The sequence below is a fragment of the Trichechus manatus genome, unplaced genomic scaffold (assembly GCF_000243295.1).
Source record: "Trichechus manatus latirostris isolate Lorelei unplaced genomic scaffold, TriManLat1.0 scaffold00007, whole genome shotgun sequence".
Lineage (NCBI taxonomy): Eukaryota > Metazoa > Chordata > Mammalia > Sirenia > Trichechidae > Trichechus > Trichechus manatus.
In genome coordinates, this window is record NW_004443943.1 from 25,465,171 (window position 1) to 25,488,399 (window position 23,229).

General features: G+C 37.6%; 1 protein-coding gene across 3 annotated transcripts in view; it reads right to left on the reverse strand.

Moving 5' to 3' along the window:
* The window catches only part of HPSE2 (heparanase 2 (inactive)), a 782,979-nt gene that overhangs the window by 262,533 nt on the left and 497,217 nt on the right, over window positions 1–23,229 (reverse strand). For all 3 annotated transcript variants that reach the window (XM_004370016.1, XM_004370015.1, XM_004370017.1), the window contains one exon: window positions 19,598–19,769. In XM_004370016.1, coding sequence (XP_004370073.1) covers window positions 19,598–19,769 — 172 coding nt within the window. The remainder of the gene's footprint in view (window positions 1–19,597; window positions 19,770–23,229) is intronic.

Below are 23,229 nucleotides of genomic sequence, written 5' to 3' on the forward strand. Positions count from 1 at the left end.
ACTGTTGGCATTCAATAAATGTGCGTTTCCTCCTCCTGGTTCTGACTTTTGAACTTGATAATTTAACACCTGTGTACCTCTGTTCCTTGATCTATAAAATAAAGATAATAAAACCTGCTCTGCCTATATTACAGGGCAGTGGTTCTTGTACTTTGGTGTGCAAAGAGCCCCTTGGGATGCTTGTTAAAATGAAAATATCTGCACCCCCACCACCACACATTCTGATTCAGTAGGTCTGGGCTAAGGCCTAAGAATCATGCTACATGTTTAAGAAGCCTTCTAGGTGCTTCTAACGCAGGTAGACCATGGACCACGCCTTTGACAAACTGATCTTAGCAGCACCCATGAGAGTAGACCAGTTGCCATTGAGTCAATTCCAACTCATGGAGACCCCAGAGGGGTAACTGGGTGGTACAAATAGTTAACATGCTCGGCTGCTAACCAAAAGGTTGGAGGTTCAAGTCCACCAAGAGGCACCTCGGAAGAACGAACTGGCTATCTACTTTTGAAAATCAACTATTGAAGACCCTATGGTCTGACGCACATAGGGTCTCCATGAGTTGGAATCCATTCAATGGCAGCTGGTAATAAGGGTAGAACATTCTTGGAGGAGAGAGTAGGTTTATAATGGAAAGAAGAAGAGGAAAAGGAAGAAAGAAATGGAAAATAAGAAAGTGAGGAAGAATATTTCTCAATACCATCTTACTTGTAAAGTGTCAAATTCAAGTCTATGTCCCAGGACTCCAGTCTCCTTCTCCAATGTTCTTTCAAACCACCATCCTACACTGAATTCCCTGACATTAGAGGCAGAAAAAAACATTCTTCATCATAATGGCAATAACTGATTATTATTGAGTGACTGAGGAGTTAGGCTATTTCTCCAATCAGGAAAGAGGTCCTTTCCAGGAAAAAAAAAAACATATATATATATATATATATATATACACACATACAAAAGAAAGCAAGTTTAGAAGTAACTGGTCATTAACACAATTCTCAGCTAGGGAACAGGCCTGTGCAGTAGCCAGTGCTCCCCTTTTAATGAGGACTGAACAGCTGTTAGGAGGTTTGGTCTCTCTCGAGGCAGAGATGGAAACTCCTCTCTTACGAACTAAAAGGAATTAACTATTCTTTTCTCTCCTCCTGCAGTTTGATCAAGCCATATAACTTTCACAGTTGAAATAAAACAGAGCAATTATTAGGAATAACACTGTGATAATTACTCTGTGAACCAAATTGTTCCCAGCTGTACATCTTTCCACTGCAGAGAAGAATGTGGTGTAAACAGGTTTCTGGGCAGGAAGTAGAGCTGTGATCACCCTCATTATACTGACATGTTATTATAGCTAAATTTTTTAGTTCCCTTCCTCACTCAATTCTCTGTATTGCTTAAAAGGCTACATCCAGTCATCTGCAACAAAGCAATTAGAAAACAACTGCCTTTTCACTTTGACACACATATGTTCTTCACAAGTCTGGGTAATACTTCTTTAGAGTCAACATGTGCCAGGAACTGCGCTAAGCGCTTTAAGTTCAATATTTCATTTATCTTCACATTTCATAAAATAGGTCATTTCATTGGTCCCATTATACAGACAAGGGTGGTAAATGATGATGAGCCAGTTAGTAGCTAGCCCAGGTCTCATCTACTTGCAAAGTGCATGCTCGGCACCATCGTGCTCTATCAACTCACTACAGCAGAAAACAGAAGGTCATTGGTATACAATAGGAAATAAACTGAGAAAACTTTTGTTTATTTTTGTGTTGTTTGTGCTAAACCAAGTAAGTATCTTAGAATTCAAGAAGTTTAGAGCTGAAAAGAACCTCAGAAATCATTTATCACACTCCTCCTATGAGAAGACCGAAGTGCGGAGTAGATGTGACAGCAAATAAAAATCCAAAAGGACTTTTCGTCTCTCTTTGCATTTTTTTTTTCACATGGGTAGGTGGGGCTGACTTCTCTATTAGGTACAGCAGGCACAGTGTCTAGGGCCTACAACGCTTTTAAGGATTTACAAGTTAAAATCAGAAGAAAAATATGAACTTTAAAGTTAAAGAAAATGTTTTAATATATATTTGTCTTTATAACAATGCAGCCATAAAATATTAACTGTAAATATGCTTTCATGGAGGAAGGAGCCCATGAAGGCAAAAGAGCCTAGGGCCTACACAAGTCATGAGAGCCTGTGTATAGAAATATACTTAAATTTCCATCCTTACCTGTTCATACAGCCTTCATAGATATCTATGCTTTGAGAAAAATATGAATTTTATCAATCAGCATTAGGCACTTAGTAAATGTATTGGTAACTGGACACAATCAAAGATAAATTCTGGATGTAAAAAGGCAATTTTTCTATTCTTGGTTTGTAGACCACTGCACATACAGCATACATCCTGTGATCTTCTGTGATGGCAAAGACCTTTATTTGCTTCTTAATTCTGTTGTTTCAATCCGCTTTGCTCAGATTCGAATGTTTTTCATAGCTTTCTAGGCCACCAAGGAAGCAGAAGGCTCTGTATAGCTTTCTGTTCTATCCAAGGTTTAGATTAGATTACCCCACAAGCAACTCTGTAGAATGTTGGGTTACCTTCCATTCTTCATTCGTTCATTCATTCAACAAATTTGAGCCCCTATTATGTGCTCTACTGCCATCCCTCACCCAAACCAGAGCTCATGTTCCAAGTCAATGTGGTCCAAATATGTTAGTGGAACACCAGTCCCTGAAGATGCTTTCTGAAAGTAGGACTCTGTGGTCAAATAAATTTTTGCCAGCACTCCATATACGTTGGTAAGTACAACAGACATATTTACTTCCCTCATAGAGTTGATATTTATAACCAACAAGTAAAAAAACAAACAAATATATCATTACAAATTGTGGTAAATGTGATAAAGAGAACTAACTGGGCGGGCCGATAATTACTTAGCTCAAGGAAGGACTCTGATAGATGAGAAAGTGGAGAGAAGAACACTCTAGATGGAGAGAAGAGTACTTGTGAAAGTCCCCCAAATAAAGAGAAGCTTAGCATGTACTCGGCCAGTAGGCTTGAGTGTAGTAAGAAAAATAGAAAACAGTAGAAGATAAGAATGAAGAGATGGGCAGTGGCCAGATGATTCATTGTAGAGTCTTATGTGACACGGTAAGGTTAAATTGTATTGTAAGAGCAATGAAAAGTTAGCGAAGAGTCTTTAGTGGGTGACTGACATAATCTGAATTAAGTCTGTAAACGATTTTTCTGGCAACTAAGTGGTGAATAGATTGGAGAGAGATAAGAGTAGAGGCAGGCAGACTAGTAATGAGGTTTTTGAAGTGGTCCAGCTTCTCCAAGTTCTCCAAATCTTATTTCTTTTGTTAGTTTCTGCTGTACTGCCATTCCTCACTCGAACCAGAGCTCATGTTCCAAGTCAATGTGGTCCAAACATGTTAGTGGAACACTAGTCCCTCAAGATGGTTTCTGAAAGTAAGACTCTGTGGTCAAATAAATTCAGGAAATTCTGCATGCTAAATCCCCATCTTGGAGATTCAGAACGTAAACTAATGCATTAAAGGTGCCAGGAAGTGTTTCAGTAAGTTTGTGTATCCAGTATTTCCCAAACTTACTTGACTGTTGGAACCTTTTATTTTATTTAGCTCCACATAATGTTAATATCCTGCAGAACTGATATTCTCCAGAGCACATTTAAGAAAATGCTGCCATAAGTCACTCTAACCAAGAGTTAAGCAAACTCCGTGTGCCTGGTTTGCTGGGCCTCTTCTTCTCCTTCTCTCTGTTTATTGTTCCATCATCTTAGACAATATTTTCTGACTCCTCATAGATTATATGAGGATATTAGTCATCATATGTTTCTTTTATTTCTCTTCTCTTCTTATCTACCTCTTATTTTCTGTCAACTGTCTCTTTACTTTTACATTGTTAAGGTTGATAGAGTTTTCACTCTTTTCTGTAACCATAGTTTTCTTCCTTGTTCTGTATATAGACTGAATCTACCACCTAAAGATTAGCTTATAAAATGTACATTATTTTGACTATGTAAATTTCTTCACATCAGAGTCAAGCAGTTTACCAAATTCTGTTTATTTCTCAATGGCAGGCTGTGCAACGTCATAAACTCTGCACCATGCAGTGGAAAATATTTTACCATCTAATTTCAAATGGCTTTCTTTTCATATACATTATCAGTTTCTCTAGATCATGCCACCTGTTTTCTTCTGGGGTGAAGGACATGCTTTCTTTACCTGTCATTAACAGTATCCTCTCCTTAGACATTTTATCTAATTCTTAGAATCTTATTCATTCTTATTGAGGTCCAAAAAAAACTAAACTTTTTGCCCTCAAGTTGTTTCTGACTCATAGTGACCCCATGGGGCAGAGTAGAACTGTCCCATAGGGATTCCAAGGAGCAGCTGGTGGATTTGAACTGCCAACCTTTTGGTTAGCAGCCAAACACTTAACCACTGCACCACCAGGGCCCTCTTGAAGTCCACTGACATCTTATTCTGAATTGGACCAGTTGCTTTTCAGACTTGCTACACCACAGTTGCAGGCCTTAAAAAAAAAAAAAAAAAAGCAACATAGCAACTATTGTGAGGATGGTGCAAGATCTGGCAGTGTTTTGTTCTGTTGTATATAGGGTCGCTGTGAGTTGGAACCCACTTGATGGCACCTAACAACAACACACTGCAGTTATCTGAGATTTCTTTTCCTATGATTACTACCATTTTTTGTATCATGTTTTCTTCCTTCTTGGTTTTCACCTTCATTTTCCTGGAGTATGTGCTGAAATAACTTCTTTAGAAATGGTAAGTGAATATTGAGATTTAGAGCATCTAAAAATGTCTGTATATTAGTTACCTATTGTTGCATAACAAATTACCACAAACTTAGTGACTTAAAACAACACACTTAATTATCTCACAGTTTCTGTAGATCAGAAATCCAGGCACAGTTTAATTGAGTTCTCTGCTTCAGACTACGATCCTGATGTTGGCTGTGACTACAGTCTCAGCAGAGGACTGACTAAGGAAAGATTTGCTTCCAAGTTCCCTCAGGTTGTTGGCAGAATTCATATCCTTGAGGTTGCAGGACTGAGGGTTTCAGTTTTTTTTTTTTGCTGGACGCCACTCTCAGCTCTTAGAGGCTGCCCATAGTTCCTTGTTATGGTGGCCTTCTCCAATATGGCCACTTATGTCATGGCAGCTTACTTCTTTAAAGCCAGCAATGGAGAGCAAGAGAGTTAACTGAAAGAGCAAGACAGATGGATTCTTAAATAATGTAACATAATCACGGGAATGATATTCCATCACCTTTGCCATATACAATTGATAAGAAGCAAGCCACAGATCCTGCCCAGTCTCAAGCGGAAGGGATTATACAAGGGGGTGAACACAAGAAGGTGAAACTCATTGGGGGTCACCTTAGACTTTATCTACCAAAGTCTATATTTTGTCTTCATACTTAATCAATAGCTAGATTCAGTATCTAAGAATTTAGGCTCAAAAATAAGTTTCTTTAGAACTTTAAAGACATGACTACATTATTTTCTAGTACCACTATTTCTGATGAAATGTCAAATACAAGTTTGATATTTTTCTTTGCAGGTGACCTATCTCTTTCTGGAGGCTTCTAGACTTTCTCTTAGCTTTGGTGTTCTAATATTTCATGTTCTTATGTCTACATATGAGACTCTTCTTAATATGTTTTGCTCAGCAATCAGTGAGCTTTTTCTTTTTTAGACTTGTCTCTCTATAGTTCTCTATAGAAAATATGAAAAATGTCTTCCCTAATTATTTAATAAAATCCTTCCCTCCATTTCCTCTGTTCTATATTTCTGGATCTCCTATGAGGCAGGAGTTGGGTATCCTGATTTGATCCTCTTTATCACTAATATTTTATCTCAAGTTTTCTATCTGTCTAAAGCTCTGTGTTTGGGAGATTTCCTTAATTTTATCCTCCAATTATTTTATTAAACTCCTTTTTTTTTAAACAACTTATTGAAAGATAATTTACATACCATAAAATCCACCCATTTAAGTGTACAAGCAATAGTTTTTATTATAATATTTACAGACTTATGCAACCACCAACATGATCTACTTCCTGAACATTTCATCACCCCAAAAAGAAACTCTATACACATTAGCAGTCATCACTCCCCATTTTCCCCCACCATAGGCAACAACTAATCTATTCTCTGTGTCTATAGATTTGCATATTCTGTATATTTCATATAAATGGAGTCATAAAATATGTGGTCCTTTGTGACTGGCTTAGCATGTTTTCAAGGCTCATCCACGTTGCAGCATGTATCAGAAATTCATTCTTTTTTATCGCCAAATAATATTCCATTGTACGGATAGACCACTTTGTTTATCCATTCATAAGTTGGGGGACATTTGGGTTGTTTCTACTTTTTGGTTATTATGAGTAATGCTGCTATGAACATACATTTACAAGTTTTTGAGTAGACATATGCTTTCATTCTCTTGGGTATAGTCCTAGGAGTGGAATTTCTGTGTCATATAATCATTCTATGTTTAACCTTTGGAAGAACTGCCAGACATTTTCTAAAGCAGCTGCTCCATTTTACATTCCCACCAGCTGTGTGTGAGGGTTCCAGTTTCTCTACATCCTATCACTTGATATTGTTGGTTTCTTTATTATAGCCATACCAGTGGGTGTCAAGGATCCCTGGTAGCAGAATGATTAAGAGCTCAGCTGCTAACAGAGAGGTTGGCGGTGTGAACCCACCAGTCACTCTTTGGGAGAAAGATGTGGCAGTCTGCTTCCATAAAATTACAGCATTGGAAACCCTATGGGGACAATCTACTCTGTCCTGTAGGGTCGCTATAAGTTGGAATTGACTTGACAGCAGTGGGTTTGGTTTTTGGTTTAGAGGGTATGAAGTGGTATCTCATTGTGGGTTTTTTTTTTTTTTTGTATTTTTTTTTTAATCGTACTTTAGATGAATGCTTACAGAACAAATAGTTTCTCGTTAAACAGTACACATATTGTTTTATGACATTGGTTAACAACTTCATGACATGTCAACCCCATGACATGTCAACATTCTCCTTTCTCTACCTTGGGTTCCCTATAACCAGCTTTCTTGTCCTTTCCTGCCTTCTAGTGCTTGTCCCTGGGCTATTGTGTCCCATCAGTCTCGTTTTGTTTTATGGGTCTGTCTAATCTTTGGCTAAAGGGTGAACCTTGGGAGTGACTTCATTACTAAGCTAAAAGGGTGTCGGGGGGCCATACTCTCGGGGTTTCTCCAGTCTCTGCATTGTGGTTTTGATTTGCATTTGTCTAATGAGAAGTCAAGAAATCAAACAATATATTGCATTGGGCAAATCTGCTGCAAAAGACCTCTTTAAAGTGTTAAAAAGCAAAGATGTCACCTTGAGGACTAAGGTATGCCTAACCTAAGCCATGGTATTTTTAATTGCCTCGTATGCATGCAAAAGCTGGACAATGAATAAAGAAGACTGAAGAAGAATTGATGCATTTGAATTATGATGCTGGCAAAGAATATTGCATATACCATGGACTGCCAGAATAATGAACAAATCTGTCTTGGAAGAAGTACAGCTGGAATGCCCCTTAGAAGTTAGGATTGTGAGACTTTGTCTCACGTACTTTGGACATGTTTTTGGGAGGGACCAGTCCCTGGAGAAGGACATCATGCTTGGTAAAGTAGCGGGTCAGTGAAAAAAAGTAAGATCTTCAACAAGATGGATTGACACAGTGGCTTTAACAATGGGCTCAAACGTAGCAACGATTGTGAGGATGGTGGAGGACCGGGCAGGCAATGTTTCATTCTGTTGTATGTAGGGTCACTGAGTCGGAACTGACTCAACGGCAGCTAACAACAATGTCTAATAATGTTGAGCATCTTTTCATGTGCTTATTGGCCATTTGCATATTTTATTTGGATAAACGTCTATTTAAATCCTTTGCCCATTTTTAAATTGGGTTAATTGTCTTTTTATTGTTGAATTGTAAGAGTTCCCTATATATATTTTGGATACAAGTCCTTTTTCAGATATATGATTTGAAATTTTTTTCCCATTCTGTGAATTATCTTTTCACTTTCTTGATAATGTTGTTTGATGCACAAAAATTCTTAATCTTAATGAAGTCCAATTTATCAATATTTTCTTTTATCACTTGTGCTTTTGGGGTCATATCTAAGAAATAAATTCCTAAACTTCATTGGACTTTAGTTTTTAATGATTATATGTTTAGTTTAAAAAAATATATTTTTGTTCTGATAGTATCTTTTTTCATAGTAACCTTTTTCTTTTCTTTTTTTTTACTTTTAAGTACAATATCTTACTATATCTTTATTAGGATACTAATTACAGGCTTTTAATTTTGAAGTTCTGATTCTGAATTATATTTTTTCCTTGGGTAAATTGTTTAATTTATTTACCTTGTCTATTGGCTTTCATGCTGCTAGGTTCCTTCTTAAGTCTTTGGCTATCCATATTTTAAAGTAGAGGACTAAGTAAAATTTTCTAGGTAGCAGGTACAGATTCTTCTCTGCTGTTGAATATCTAGGCTTTTGAGATAAGTTTCTCCTTTAATTGGGATCTCCACTGTGTGGGCAGGTCTTGTTGACCAACAGACTTCACTATAGAGAGGGAGGATGGGGAAGGCGCAGACAACCTTTAGGTTAGGGGATCCTGTACTGCCTACTTGGCAGGACCAATCCCACCCAAGAAATACTAGCTCGCTCCCCGACACTTCCTTCAGTTTCTTTGGTGAAGTGTCCTGTTTTGATTTGGCCTTTGCTTGGGGATAATAGAGTGAGCTGTCTGTGCTCTGTATGGGCAGGGTAACCCATAGCCGTCGAGTCGATTCCAACTCATAGTGACTCTATAGGCTAGGACAGAGTAGAATTGCCCCATAGGGTTTCCAAAGGGCACCCAGTGGATTCAAACTGCCGACCTTTTGGTTAGCAGCCAAACTCTTAACCACTATGTCACCAGGGTTTCCATGGGCAGGGTAAGGGTCTTGAAATGATGGAGGGAGGGTTGAGCTGTGGGTACAGTCTCTCCACAGACAGACGTTCATATAAACCTCTTGGCTTGGTCCCTCCTTCTCACCTCGTTCCCTCCTGATTCTGAGCCTGCCTGCTTGGCAGACTGGATATCTCTTCCTAGAGTCCATGTCCTCTGGGCTGCCACTTCCTCACTCTGCTTTAGCCATCAACAGACTTCCATTTGTTTACTGTCGTGTAGAAATCTGTCAAAATCTCTCATCTGCTGATGTCCCCTCACCCTGCATTTTGCGTTTGTTGTTACAAATCTGTTCTTAGTTACTTTTTAATTGGGATTAGGTCAAGGGTCCCAAGAGGAAATGGGGCTTGTGCTCAGACCTCTATCCTGAACTTGAAGCACACCCAATACTTTTTTTTTTATTGTTGTACTTCAAGTGAAAGTTTACAATTCAAGTTTATACATACGTTGTTATGTGACCCTATACTGTGACAGCACACTCCTCCTTTCCACCCCTAATTTCACGTGTCCATTCAACCAGCTCCTGACCCAACTCTGCTTTCTCATCTCACCTCCAGACAGGAGCTGCCCATTTAGTTTCATGTGTCTACTTGAGCTAAGAAGCACACTCTTTACGTGTATCATTTTATGTCCCATAGTCCAGTCTAATCTTTGTCTGAAGAGTTGGCCTCAGGAATGGTTTTAGGTCTGGGTTGACAGAGAGTCCAGGGACCATGCTTTCTAGGGTTCCTCCAGTCTCAGTCAGACCATTAAGTCTGGTCTTTTTACTAGAATTTGAGTTCTACACCCCACTTTTCTCCTGCTCCATCAGGGACTCTCTGTTGTGTTCCCTGTCAGTGGGGTCATTGTGGTAGCTGGGCACCATCTAGTTCTTCTGGTCTCAGGCTGATGCAGTCTCTGGTTTATGGCCCTTTCTGTCTCTTGGGCTAATACTCTCCTTGCGTCTTTGGTGTTCTTCATTCTCCTTTACTCCAGGTGGGTTGGGACCAATTGATGCATCTTAGATTGTCGCTCGCTAGCTTTTAAGACCCCAGATACCGCTCACCAAAGTAGGATGCAGAACATTTTCTTAATAAGCTTTGTAATGCCAATTGACCTAGGTATCCCCTGAAAGCATGGTCCCCAGACCCCTACCTCTGCTACTATGTCCCTCAAAGTGTTTGATTGTATTCAGGAAACTTCTTAGCTTTGGTTTAGTCACGTTGTGCTGACTTCCCCTGTAGTGTGTGCTGTCCTTCCCTTCACGTAAGATAATTCTTATCTACTATCTAGTTAGTAAATAACCATCACCCTCCCTCCCCACCCTTGTAACCATCAAAGAATTTTTCTTCTGTGTTTAAACCTTTTCTTGAGTTCTTACGATAGTGGTCTTATACAATATTTGTCCTTCTGTGACTGACTAAATTCACTCAGCATAATGAGTTCCAGCTTCCTCCATGTTATAAGATGTTTCACGGCCTCATCATTGTTCTTTATTGCTGCATGGTATTCCATTGTGTGGATATACCATAATTTGTTTATCCATTTGTCCGTTGATGGGCACCTAGGTTGTTTCCATCTTTTTGCTATTGTGAACAGTGCTGCAATGAACATGGGTGTGCATATATCTATTCATGTGACGGCTCTTATTTCTCTAGGATATATTCCAAGGAGTAGGATTGCTGGCTCGTATGGTACTTCTATTTTTAGCTTTTTAAGGAAGCTCCAAATCTATTTCCAAAGTGGTTGTACCATTTTACATTCCCACCAACAGTGTGTAAGTGTTCCAGTCTCTCCACAACCTCGCCAGCATTTATTATTTTGTGTTTTTTGGATTAATGCTAGCCTTGTTGGGGTGAGATGATATCTCAATGCAGTTTTTATCTGCATTTCCCTAATGGCTAATGATCATGAGCATTTCTTCATGTGTCTGTTAGCTACCTGTATCTTCTTTGGCAAAGTGCCTGTTCATTTTGCCCATTTTCTAATTGGGTTATTTGTCTTTTTGTTGTTGAGGTTTTGCAGTATCTCATAGATTTTAGAGATTAGACGCTGATCAGATTTGTAACAGCCAAAATTTTTTTTCCAGTCTGTAGGTTGTCTTTTTACTCTTTTGGTGAAATCTTTCGATGAGCATAAGTGTTTGATTTTTAGGAGCTCCCAGGTATCTTGTCTCTCTTCTGGTGCTTGTGCATTGTTACTTATGGTTTGTATTGTGTTTATGCCGTATATTAGGGCTCCTAGCATTGTCCCTATTTTTTCTTCCATGATCTTTATCGTTTTCGATTTTATATTTAAGTCTTTGATCCATTTTGAGTTAGTTTTTGTGCATGGTGTGAGGTATGGGTCTTGTTTCAGTTTTTTGCAGATGGATATCCAGTTATGCCAGCACCATTTGTTAAAGAGACTGTCTTTTCCCCAATTAACGGACTTTGCACACCCAATACTTTTAAAGCGCTGTTTTCTCCCTTCACAGATATTTCCAGAGTATGAATCTGTGTTCATTTTAGTATAGCTTCTTTCTGAAAAAACTCCCGTTTCTGCAGGTAATGGCATTTGAAAGATAGACGCTAACTGTCCAAAAGGTGGAAGTCATCCTTCATTTAATTCCTCCCATTCTGTCGCATATCCTCTGAAATATCCATCAACAAACCATGTCATTTTCTACCCCAACTTCTCTCCATCTTCTCTGCCATTACCATAGCCCAATCCACCATCATCCATCACAGATCGTGAAACAGCCTCCTTACTGAGCTCTTTTTATCCCCTACTTTTGTGCCTTCAAATCTATTTGGCACACAGTAGCTAGAGTACATATCACTTCCTTGATAAAAACCCTGACGGCTTTCTGTTGTTCATGGAATAAAATGCATGGCCTCTTTACCATGCCATACATGGTCCAGTAATGATCTGGTCTTTGCTTATCTACTCACTCTCAGCTCCTACCACTCTCCTTTTGCTCACTGTACTGCTCATCTTTCTGTTCCTATACCTTAACCTTGTTTCTGATTCAGGACATTGACAAGCACTGTTCCCTCTACTTTGAAATCTCTTTCCTCTACTCTTTGGATAATTGCTTCTTCTCATTCCTTTGGTCTTGGTTTAAATAAACTGTTCCTCAGATAAATCTTCTCTGATCACCTTGTCTAAATAGATCTCCTAGCCCTGAACACTTTGATAATATCCTTCATAGAATTACACACAATCTGTAATAATTTATTTTCTCACTGATTGTGATCTCCCTCACCAAGCTCCATGAGAGTAAGAATCATTTTGACTGTATTCACCAACGTATATCCCGGCACTTAAACAGAGGGTCAAACACAAAATAGGTGTCCAATAAGTTTTAACTGAGAGAAAATTTAACTATAAAAATCTAGCATTATATATAAATTTAGCACTATATATAAATCTCACTATGATTTAAAGACCTAAAAAGGAGCCTCAGTCAACATTTCAATGAATACTTGTTTTTCTGGTGCTGGTATATCAGCTCTAATTTTTCCCTGGTAAGGTAAGCCTCCACCAACAGATAGTTTAGATACTTACTCTCAAGCAGATACAGCAATAAATTCTAAATTAGTGAAAATTAAAACATAAAAAAAAAAAAAAAAACTAGATGAAAAGGAAATAGTAACCATAAGGGAAGAAACAGAAAGCCTATCAACAAGAAAGTAGCCAAGGACAATTATAATGAAAGCAAACTTTTGAAATAATAAAAACATTTTTCAAGGTTAAAAAAAAAAAGCAATGTATTGGAATAAAATTTTCATTATATAGATGATGCATAAAATTTACAGAAGAAAAAAAGGAAACTAATATAACTCTAGAGAGCATTTCTTCATGCTTTTAGATAAAAATCAATGGATAAGAGTAGCCAGTTCCCAAATGAGGAAACTAAAATAAAACAACAAGCACTTAATTAAGTACAGCCCATATTCCAGGTAACATGCTAGTCTCTGAGGATACAAACATCATGAAGATTCTATATCTATCCTAGTGGAGTTCATATTCAAAATGAGAAGATAGTCCTATAAATACCTACTAAATAAAAAGAGGAAAAAAGCTTAAAAATTGGTTTGATTCTATACAACTATAACTATTCATTATCATTTACATTAGTCACCATAATTTATATATATCACTATTTATATAATGATTTACAATGCATGGCAATCATAATTATGCATTCTGTTTTCATGTTGGATGAACTCATAGCCAGTTGTCGAGTAAGACAAATACTATTCATTCAGCAAGTATTTATAAGACACGTACTGTACTCCTGGCATTATACTATGTCCTGAGGATAGAGAATAAATAAAATATAGACTAAGGCCTGATTCTATCCATCTAGAATAGTTCACAGTCTAGATAGATATGTAAACAGTCTAGGCAGACATGTAAACAAAGAAGTTATCATCAATTTCATAAGTAGTACAGTAAAAAATAAACAAAGTGCCATGTGAGGACAGAGGAGACCATAACAAATCCTGCCTGAAGAGGTAAAAGAAGATATAAAGAAAGGGGGGGAAATGAAGGGAAGGGGTGGTATGGCACCTTCCAAAATTTACAAGAACATTGATGTACCTAGAGGGCAGCGATAGCTGCTTATGAGCTCAAAGGTAGGCAGGAACTAGATCCCTTAGGGCCAAGGGTGCAAGTTAAAGGGTTTGGATTTCAAGCAAGAGTGACTTGACAAGATGGTGTATTTATGAAAAATCTATTCAGAAATCTATATGGAAACATTTATTAGAGTGCGACTAAACAAAAAACAAAAAACCCGAAGCCACTGAGTCAATTCTGACTCCTAGTGACCCTGTAGGACAGAGTAGACCTGCCCCATAGGGTTTCCAAGGAGCAGCTGGTGGATTCGAACTGATGATCTTTTGGTTAGCAACTGGGCTTTTAGACACGGCGCCACCAGGGCTCCAGAGTGGGACTAGATACAGAGAAATCACTTTGGAGGAAAAATTAAAAGGCTTAGAATAAAAAATGAAAGGAAGATGGAACACAGGTGATGTGAAGTCAGAAATAACAATACTTAATAACTAATTGAGTTTGTGAACAAAGGAGAGGAATGACTCTAAAACAGGGCTTCGAACCATTTCAAACCCCTGCTGAGAATTTAAGTTTCTAACAAGTTCTCTGCTGAGAATTTGCATTTTCACTCCAGATATACTGAATCAGAATCTATATTTTAACAACATTCCCAGTTATTCTTATGTATAACTTCCTGGGAACTTGTTTGAAACGCAAATTCTCAGCAGGGAACTTGTTAGAAATGTAATTTCTTTGAAAGGGTTTACACTAGAATGAACCAGTTCGAAGCCCTGCTCTGAAATGATCTCTCAGTCTGGGCCTCAGGCAAAATGGTCATTAACCAAAACTGGGACAATAAGAAATGAGAAAACAAAAATTTGGAAAATTTTCAGCTTTTCTCATAATTAATGAAATTCAAATTTGAACAACTATGAGGCACAATCTTGCATTAATTACAATAGAGAAAATTAATAAAAATGACAATACTCATTGCTGTGGGGTAATGGAGAAAATTATGGTGTTGGCAAAGAATATTGAATATACCATGGACTGCCAGAAGAATGAACTAATCTGTCTTGGAAGAAGTACAGCCAGAAGGCTCCTTAGAAGGGAGGATGGCGAGACTTCGTCACGCTTACTTTGGACAAGTTATCAGGAGGGACAAGTCCCTGGAGAAGGATATCATGCTTGGTAAAGGAGAGGGTCAGTGAAAAACAGGAAGCCCCTCAATGAGGTAGATTGACATAGTGGCTACAAGAATGGGCTCAAACATAGCAACAACTGTGAGGATGGTGCAGGACTGGGCAGCGTTTTGTTTTGTTGTACGCAGGGTAGCTATGAGTTGGAACTGACTGGACAGCACCTAACAACAACAATGGGAAAAAAAGATACCCCAATACATTGCTGCCCTGCAACCTGGTAAAATTGTCCTGAAAAGAAAATTGGCAACAAATATAAGAGCCATAAAAATTATCATATACTTTGACCCAGCAACCTCACTTTTTGGAATATAGCCTAAGGATGTAATTGAAAAGAAATAAAAAACCTATTTGTACAAAGATGTTTATAGCTATGCTATATATTACAGGCAAAAACTGGAAAGAGCCCAAATACCCAACAGTGAGGGACTCTTAGGCAGACTTTGGTACATTAATGCAATGGAATATTTTATTGCTATTAAGAATGACAAATATGAGAACTATGTGGAAATAAGGAAAGGGACATATGAAGCAATGAGTAAAAAATGCAGAACTCAAAATTATACATATACAATGATCACAACGATGTAAAATTATATTTGTATAACCAGGAGGTTTGGAAAAGACTACAAAACTGGTGATTTAGAGCGCTGACATCTTTTGTTATTGTTAGTTCAAGTTGCTGGGGATGTTTACGTGTTCCTACTTATATTTCACTGTATATTTGGTACATATACATTAAGAAAGATAAGTCTGCTTTTTTTTTTCTGGCACCTAAAAAAAACAATGCTCATCAGTATCTTTACTTTCCCTAATGATTTTCTCTATTCTCTTGAGTCCTGTTTTAGTTTTTAGATATATGCTGTTGTTGTCACCACAACACCCCACTCACACACTCATTTCTTTCAACTGTTCTTTATTATTGTGTCAAAGTTTCTTGACTTATTCATAACAAACCAGCATCTATCAGCTCACATTTACACCAAGTTCACGAACTGGGATGCCTTAACTACACCTTTACTTAATAATTAACTGAGTGTGTGAACAAAGGAAAGGAATGACTCTAAAATGGCCTCTCAGTCTGGGTGGATGCTTGTCCTAAGTATGGCTTTTTTCTCTCTTACATATAGAAATATTTAGTTCTTATCTCTATTACCCTGGAGAAATTGCCCTTCCTTTTAATGATGGCCAATCCTTTTGGATTCTATCCATTCTAACCCTCATGGGGGAGTCCCTGGGTGAGGCAAATGGTTAATAAGTTTGACTGCTAACCAAAACATTGAAGGTTGGAGTCCACCCAGAAGCACCTAGGAAGAAAGGCCTGGGAATGAATCAACTTTGGAAAAACCAGCCATTGAAAACCCTATGGAGCACAGTTCTACTCTGACACACACGGAGTTGCCATGAATTGGAATCCACTCAATGGCAAAAGGTGAACCTTAAAGGAATTCTGCCTCTGGCTATGTCTTCCTCTTTTATTATCTATAGTTTCTCCTCTCCTAGATAAGTTTCATCAACATACAGGCATGTTCTACTACATTAAGGGGAGGAAAATGTCATCAATTTCCTTGATCTCATATTTCCTTTCATTTTTCTATTCTCCTTCACGGTAGAAATTCTCTTAAGAGTTGTTGTTCATATTATTATTTCCAGTTTCTCATCTCCCATTTACTCTTCAAACTATGGCAAACTGTCTTCTCTCTGCACTTCTTTACTTTCCCCTTATTTAAAACTCTTTTCTCTTTGTCTGTGTAACACCTTATTTCCTTTCCTCCTACCTCTGAGGTCACTCCTCCTTTCTCACATTACTAAATGTTGGCTTTCTTCTGGTTTCTTTCATAGGTCTCTGTCTGTTTCTTTCTACATTTTCTAATTGATCTCATCCATTCTCATGGCCTTAAATCCCATTTACATGCTAATGACTTCCAACATTAGTATCTCTAGCACAGATCTTGATCCCTTGATTCATATTCACCGATACACTTGACATCTCCAGTTAGATTCAATCATAATAAACATAACATAAAAATAAAGTCAGGATTTTCTTCCTAGAACAAGTTTTTCCATCTCATTAAATGGCAGCACCATCTGCCCAGTTACTTATACATCTCTATGCCACATCACCATACCCCTATCCAATATATATACCATTGAGTACAATAGATTCTATCTCCAACAACATATTCCACTGTTACCACACTAGTCTAGGTCTCTGTCATTCTTTCTCTGCACTACTACAGCAGCCTTCTCACTGATTTCCCAGCTTCCCCTCAAATTTATTTTCCACAGAGGAGATAAAACATATTTTTAATATAATAAATCAAATTATTTCCCTCACGGCTTAAAAACATTCAATATCTTTCCCACTGCTCTTAGAAGAAATTCTAAGCCATTCACCATGCCTATAAGCCTCCATATAACTCCTACTTACTTCTCTAACTATACCTTTCTCTTGCCAACCTGGCCTTTTTCTCAGCCTCAGGGCCTTTGCACATGCTTCTCTTTCTGCCAAGAACACTGAATACTATTTGCTTCTCTCTTTGCCTAGCTAACTCCTACTCATTCTTTAGATGATGCCTTAAACGGCTCCCTTCCTCTTAATTGTCACTCCCTTAAGGGACCCTTATATGACCTTTCTAACTTAATCAACCTCTAGCCTTTATAATCATTCATAGCACTATATACTTCTCCTTGGTATTGTCTTAGTTTTAAGAATAGTTGATTAATGTCTATTTCTCCCCTACCACATTGCATACTCCACACAGCAAAGAGAATATTTGAATATTTGTTTTTGTTCACTATTATGTTCTCAGTTCCTAACATAGTACCTGGAACATAGTAGTTGCTCAAGAAACATTTGCTGAATGAAAGAATGGTTGATACATCGTCATGCTACTGAGAGGACATTGTGGTCCTATGAGACTGCATTAATAAAATCATTAAAGAAAAAGGATAATCTAAAAATAATAACTATGTGGACTTAAATAGAGTTAATTAGTTTTGCTTTATTATGTATCCCTGAACTGTGATTAAAGTTTGACATACATGATTCTTACCATCTAATTATAATAGGTAAAATGACACCAAAGGAGCCCTGGTGGCACAATATTTAAGCACTTGGCTGCTAACTAAAAGGTTGGCAGTTTGAGCTCACCAGCCTCTCCACAGGAAAAAAGACCTGGTCTTCTGCTCCCTTAAAGATTACCTACTGCTGTTGAGTCAATTCTGACTCATAGTGACCCTATAGGACAGAGTAGAACTGCCTCATTAGGTTTCCAAGGCTGTAATCTTTATGGAAGCAGACTGCCACATCTTTCTCCTAGAAGTAGCTGGTGGGTTGAGTGCTTAACGACTACGCCATCAGAGTGCCTCCCATAAAGAAGATTACAGCCTAGGAAAGCCTATAGGGCAGTTCTACTCTGTACAATGGATCACTATGAGTCAGAAACAACTCCATAGCACACAACAACCAAAGGACTCCAACTTCCTCATCTCCATCCACCAACCTGCCATTTCCTTGCCTTACACACAGAGTAATTTCAAAGTTTCAGAGAGCCTTTGAATACACAAAGGGAAGCCCAGAGCTGTATTTGTGGGCAAGGAACAAGATAGTGGAATTGTACTGCAAGAAAAAAAGGGAAAATTCTATTTTGCTCCTGATAGAGAATGGGAGAAAAGAGAAGAGTGGGGAAAAGACAGCAGTTGAGTAAGGGCTCAGGGACTTTTTGTAAAAAGGGTGGATGCCTAAAATGAAATTTCAGGTTGTTAATGTTGTTACTATGAAAATCCTGTGTCTTCCCAAGCCTTCAGTAATGTCTGCTACATTCATTAGCTCAGATCAGGACTAAGCCACCAGAAAAGAGAGGAGAGAGGATCACAAGGGCCATCTAGCCAAAAGGGGCATCCGGGCATCAAAGACTTTTCTCTCCTCATATAGCTCTGTTTACACTTATATGGCATTTATCTTCAACTGATTTGCACACTTCACTGAAAACTATCTTACTCATTTTTGGATTTGCAGGAATAACCATATCCATTCAGAGTATACCACACAAGAGGTGTGCCTGTGTTCCAGATAAACTCCTGAATCTCTCAACCTTATTTTTCCTACCCTTCCTGCTCCAGTTACATCTTGGCTCTCTCTGACCATAACTCTACCTCTTTACCGACAATGCATTCATGGTCAGACATTCCCTCTGACCTGCATAATTGGATCCCACCTGCGTGAAAGTATCACTTAGACAATTTGAGCTTAGCCCAGCAGCAGAACTGAGGCAGATTAACATTTAACATAGTGCCTAATCCATAAATAACTGATGCTTAAAAATGATTGTCATATTCAGTCAAAATTGAATAAGTGGTAACAATTCTTCAGAATACATGCTATTAAATCTATTGGTTAAATTTTGCTTTAATATACAAATGTTCATAGTGCTTCTCAACTTTTTAATTAGGCTCAACTGGCCAAGGCTTTGTCAAGCTTTACTTTCTGTAAGAGTTCATGGAATAGAGTGGGTAATTTTTTTGTTGTTGTTGCTGTTTTAAAATAAAAAATTATATTCTGAAATACTCTGATAGTAAATGTGGTTTTTGAAACAATGCATGCTTTCCAACCCATCCTGGAGATTGTAATATCCCTCCCCTGACACCACCATCCTCTGCTGACAGTATAAGGCCTGGAGAGATGAAAAGTTCTTCCACAGTTTAATGAAGAATCCCTGATTTAAACTTGGATAGCCACTTGGAAACAATGTCTCCTTTCTTTAAGACCAGTAAAATAACCAGGAAAAATACAAATCCATTAATCTATTACATTAATGAACAATGTCATAATAACAGCTAAATACTCTGACCTACCCATCAAGGAGGGCGATTACATTCTTCCTGGGCCGTCCAATATTAGGGCCATACAAGCTGGCTCTGGAGTAAATCCGGATGGGCTGCAACAGGCTCTTCAGCTGGATGTAATCCTTTCCCAACTGGCTGCCATTTACTGCCCGGCCATGCATAGTTCGATAGTTATTTGGCTCTAGATCAAAAGCAGACATGTAAGTCAGAGTTGAGAAAGGTGAGGCTCTGTCAGCCCTGTCCTGTTCACAGATATCTTTGCCTTTCTCTCAATCACTTGAATAAAATAACTTAAAAAAGGGTAAAAGCTAACTTAACTTGAGAAACTACTCCAATCTTGCCATTCCATTCATTTTTCAAACTAATATTCACAAAAGATCTACTAATTAAAAACTAATCTTCACAAGCAAGAGATAATACTGATTTGCAGGTGGTAATTCATAATAATGGTAAGAAGGGAAGCTTCATAAAGATGGTCATTGTACCAAAAAGTCAGAAAAACTTTAATGTCCAATAATAGCAAAATGTTTGAGTGAAATAATTTTGAGCAAATTTTGATGCTACCCACACCCCTACCCCCCACTTCCATTAAATTGGTAGCTCTACACAGATAGAGAAAGTAATGAAAACCACCAGTAGCTCCACTGCTGGATGGGGCTAAGCTGATTTGGAACAGAGTATAAGCTCCAGGGAAGGCCAACATCTTAGCTAGCTTGAGGTTCCAATACTAAAAGGGGCAAGCAATAGATTCTCAGACTAGCAAGAAACTGAACAGATATATTTAGGGAATAAGATAGCCATTGTGGGCCTTAATAAGCTTTCTTATACCCCTGGTATTCTCAAAGGCAACACACAACCCAGATATCAAAAAAAAAAAAAAAAAAAAAGACATGAGACAAATAGAAAACAAATAGCAAAATTGTTATCTATGCATTCCTGGCTGAATATGAATCCTAGCATACTCTTAGAATAGACATGAGAAGTTATGTCAGAAAGTAAAAGCCATTTAGTCTTGTAAACTACCTAAAATTTGAATGTGTTCCCCAACCCACACACACAACCACTAGTAAATGGAGGAAGCCTTACTGGCTCATGTATTTAAGCACAACCTCTGACAAATCATTGGCTGACCACTATGCTACACTGACTCAGAGGCAACTCCTAGTAATCCAGTTTTAAAAATAAAAAGAAGAATTTAAAAAAAAAAAATGAGGAGACATCAATAGCTACACAATGCAAAGGAGACAGACTCTACAGAATTAGTTCAGGCAAGTCACTAAACAAAAACAAACAAAAACAGAGGCAACAGAAACAACCTCCGGGATAGAGGAATCAGAATCCAGACTTGTTCCAATATATTACCTAAAAGGTACAGTTTTCATTTTAAAAAAAAGTATGAGAGAGGCAAAGAAACAGGAAAGTGTGACCTACACAGGAAAAAAAAAAAAAAAGCAGTCAATAGAATTGTATCTTTGGGGGCCCAGATGTTGAACTTAGCAGATGAGAACATCAAAACTGCTATTATAAAAATGTTCAAAGAACTAAAAACAATAATAAAGAATCAAAGGAAACTATGATGTTATTGACTCATCAACAAACAGATAAAAATTATAAAAAGATTCAAACAGAAATTCTGGAATTGAAATGATTCATTACATACCGGGAAACAACCACAACGAGATTAACTACTGACTTATCATCAGAAATGATGGTGGCCAGAAGACTGTGGGATAACCTGTTTGAAGTGCTGTCAGAAAAAACTGTCAATCAAGAATTTTATATGCAGCAAAGTATCGTTCAAAATTGAATGAAAAATATAGACATCCTCAGAAAAACAGAGAGGAGAGAATTCATTATGAGCAAACTTAACTAGTAAGAAATACTAAATGAAGTTCTTCAGGCTGAAAAAAAATGACACCAGGTACTAACTCAAAACTACATAAAGAAATAAAGAACACCAATTAATAGTAATTACATAGGTAAATATAAATGACAGTATATGTATATTTGTTACTCTTGGTGGCAGAGTGGTTAAGCATTCAGCTGCTAACCAAAAGGTAAGCAGTTCAAATCCACCAGATGCTCCTTGGAAACCCTATGGGGCAGTTCTATTCTGACCTATAGGGTCGCTATGAGTCGAAATCAATGGCTATGGGTTTGGTTTTTTGTTTTTTTTCTTCTCTTAGCTGATTTAAAACAGTTTCATAAAACAATAATTACAAAACTATTGTTAGACTTATACAAAGATGTAATATTTATGATAATAATGGCACAATGGAGGGTAAAATGGAGCTATATTAAAGCATAGTTTCAATGTTTCACTGGAATTAAGTTAGAGTTACTGTTAAGCATATTGTGATAAGTTAAGATACATACTGTAATTCCTAGAGAAACTGCTAAGAAAACAACTGAAAACAAAACAACAAACATTAAAATTACACACTAGACAGTACTTCTTTTACACAAATAGTAAAGGAGAAACAACAAAAAAGATATGAGATAAATAGAAAAAAGGCAGATGTAAATTCAACTATATCAACCATTCATTAAATGTAAAAGGATTAAACACTCCAAATGAAGGCAGAAATTGTCAGACTGAATAAAAAAAATGAGATTCAGCTAAAAAATATACACTTTATATTCAAAGACACAAATAGGCTGAAAGTAAAAGAATGGAGAAAATATACCATGCAAATAGTAACCATGAGAGAGCTGGAGTGGCTATACTAATATCAAACAAAACAGACTTTAAGACAATAATGCCACTTAGAGACACAGTGGGGTATTTCTAATGATAAAAGGGTCAATTCATCCAGAATATTTAACAACTATAAACATATAGGCACCTAACAACAGAGCACCAAAATACATGAAACAAAGTTGACAAAATTGAAGAGAGAATTAGAAAATTCAATAACAATTGAAGAGTTCAATATCATATTCTCAATAATGGATAGAACGACTAGATAGAAAATCATCAAAAATACAGAAGACTAGAGTAACTCTATCAGCTAACTTGATCTAATTGACATCTATAGAGCATTCCACCCAACAACAGCAGAATATCCATAGTGCACATGAAACATCTTTCAGGGTAGTCTATATGCTAGGCCATAAAACAAATCTCATAGAGTTGTTGTTATTGTTGTTTGGTGTCATCTAGTTGGTTCCAACTCATAGCAACCCTATGTACAACACAACGATATACTGCCTGGTCCTGCACCATCTTCACAATCATTGCTATGTTTGAGCCCATTGTCACAGCCGCTGTGTCAATCCATCTCATTGAAGGTCTTTCTCTTTTTCACTGATCCTCTATTTTACCAAGCATGATGTTCTTCTCCAGGGACTAGTCCCTCCTGATAACATGTCCAAAGGTAAGTGAGATGAAGTTTTGCCATCCTTGCTTCTAAGGAACGTTCTGGCTGTACTTCTTCCAAGACAGATTTGTTTGTTCTTCTGGCAGTCCATGGTAGAGTCAATATTCATCACAAAAACCATAACTCAAGTGCGCCAATTCTTCTTCGATTTTCCTCAGTCCTCGTTCAACTTTCTCATGCATATGAGGCGATTAAAAATACCATGGCTTGGATCAGGCGAAACTTAGTCCTCAAAGTGACATCTTTTTTTTTTTTTTTTTT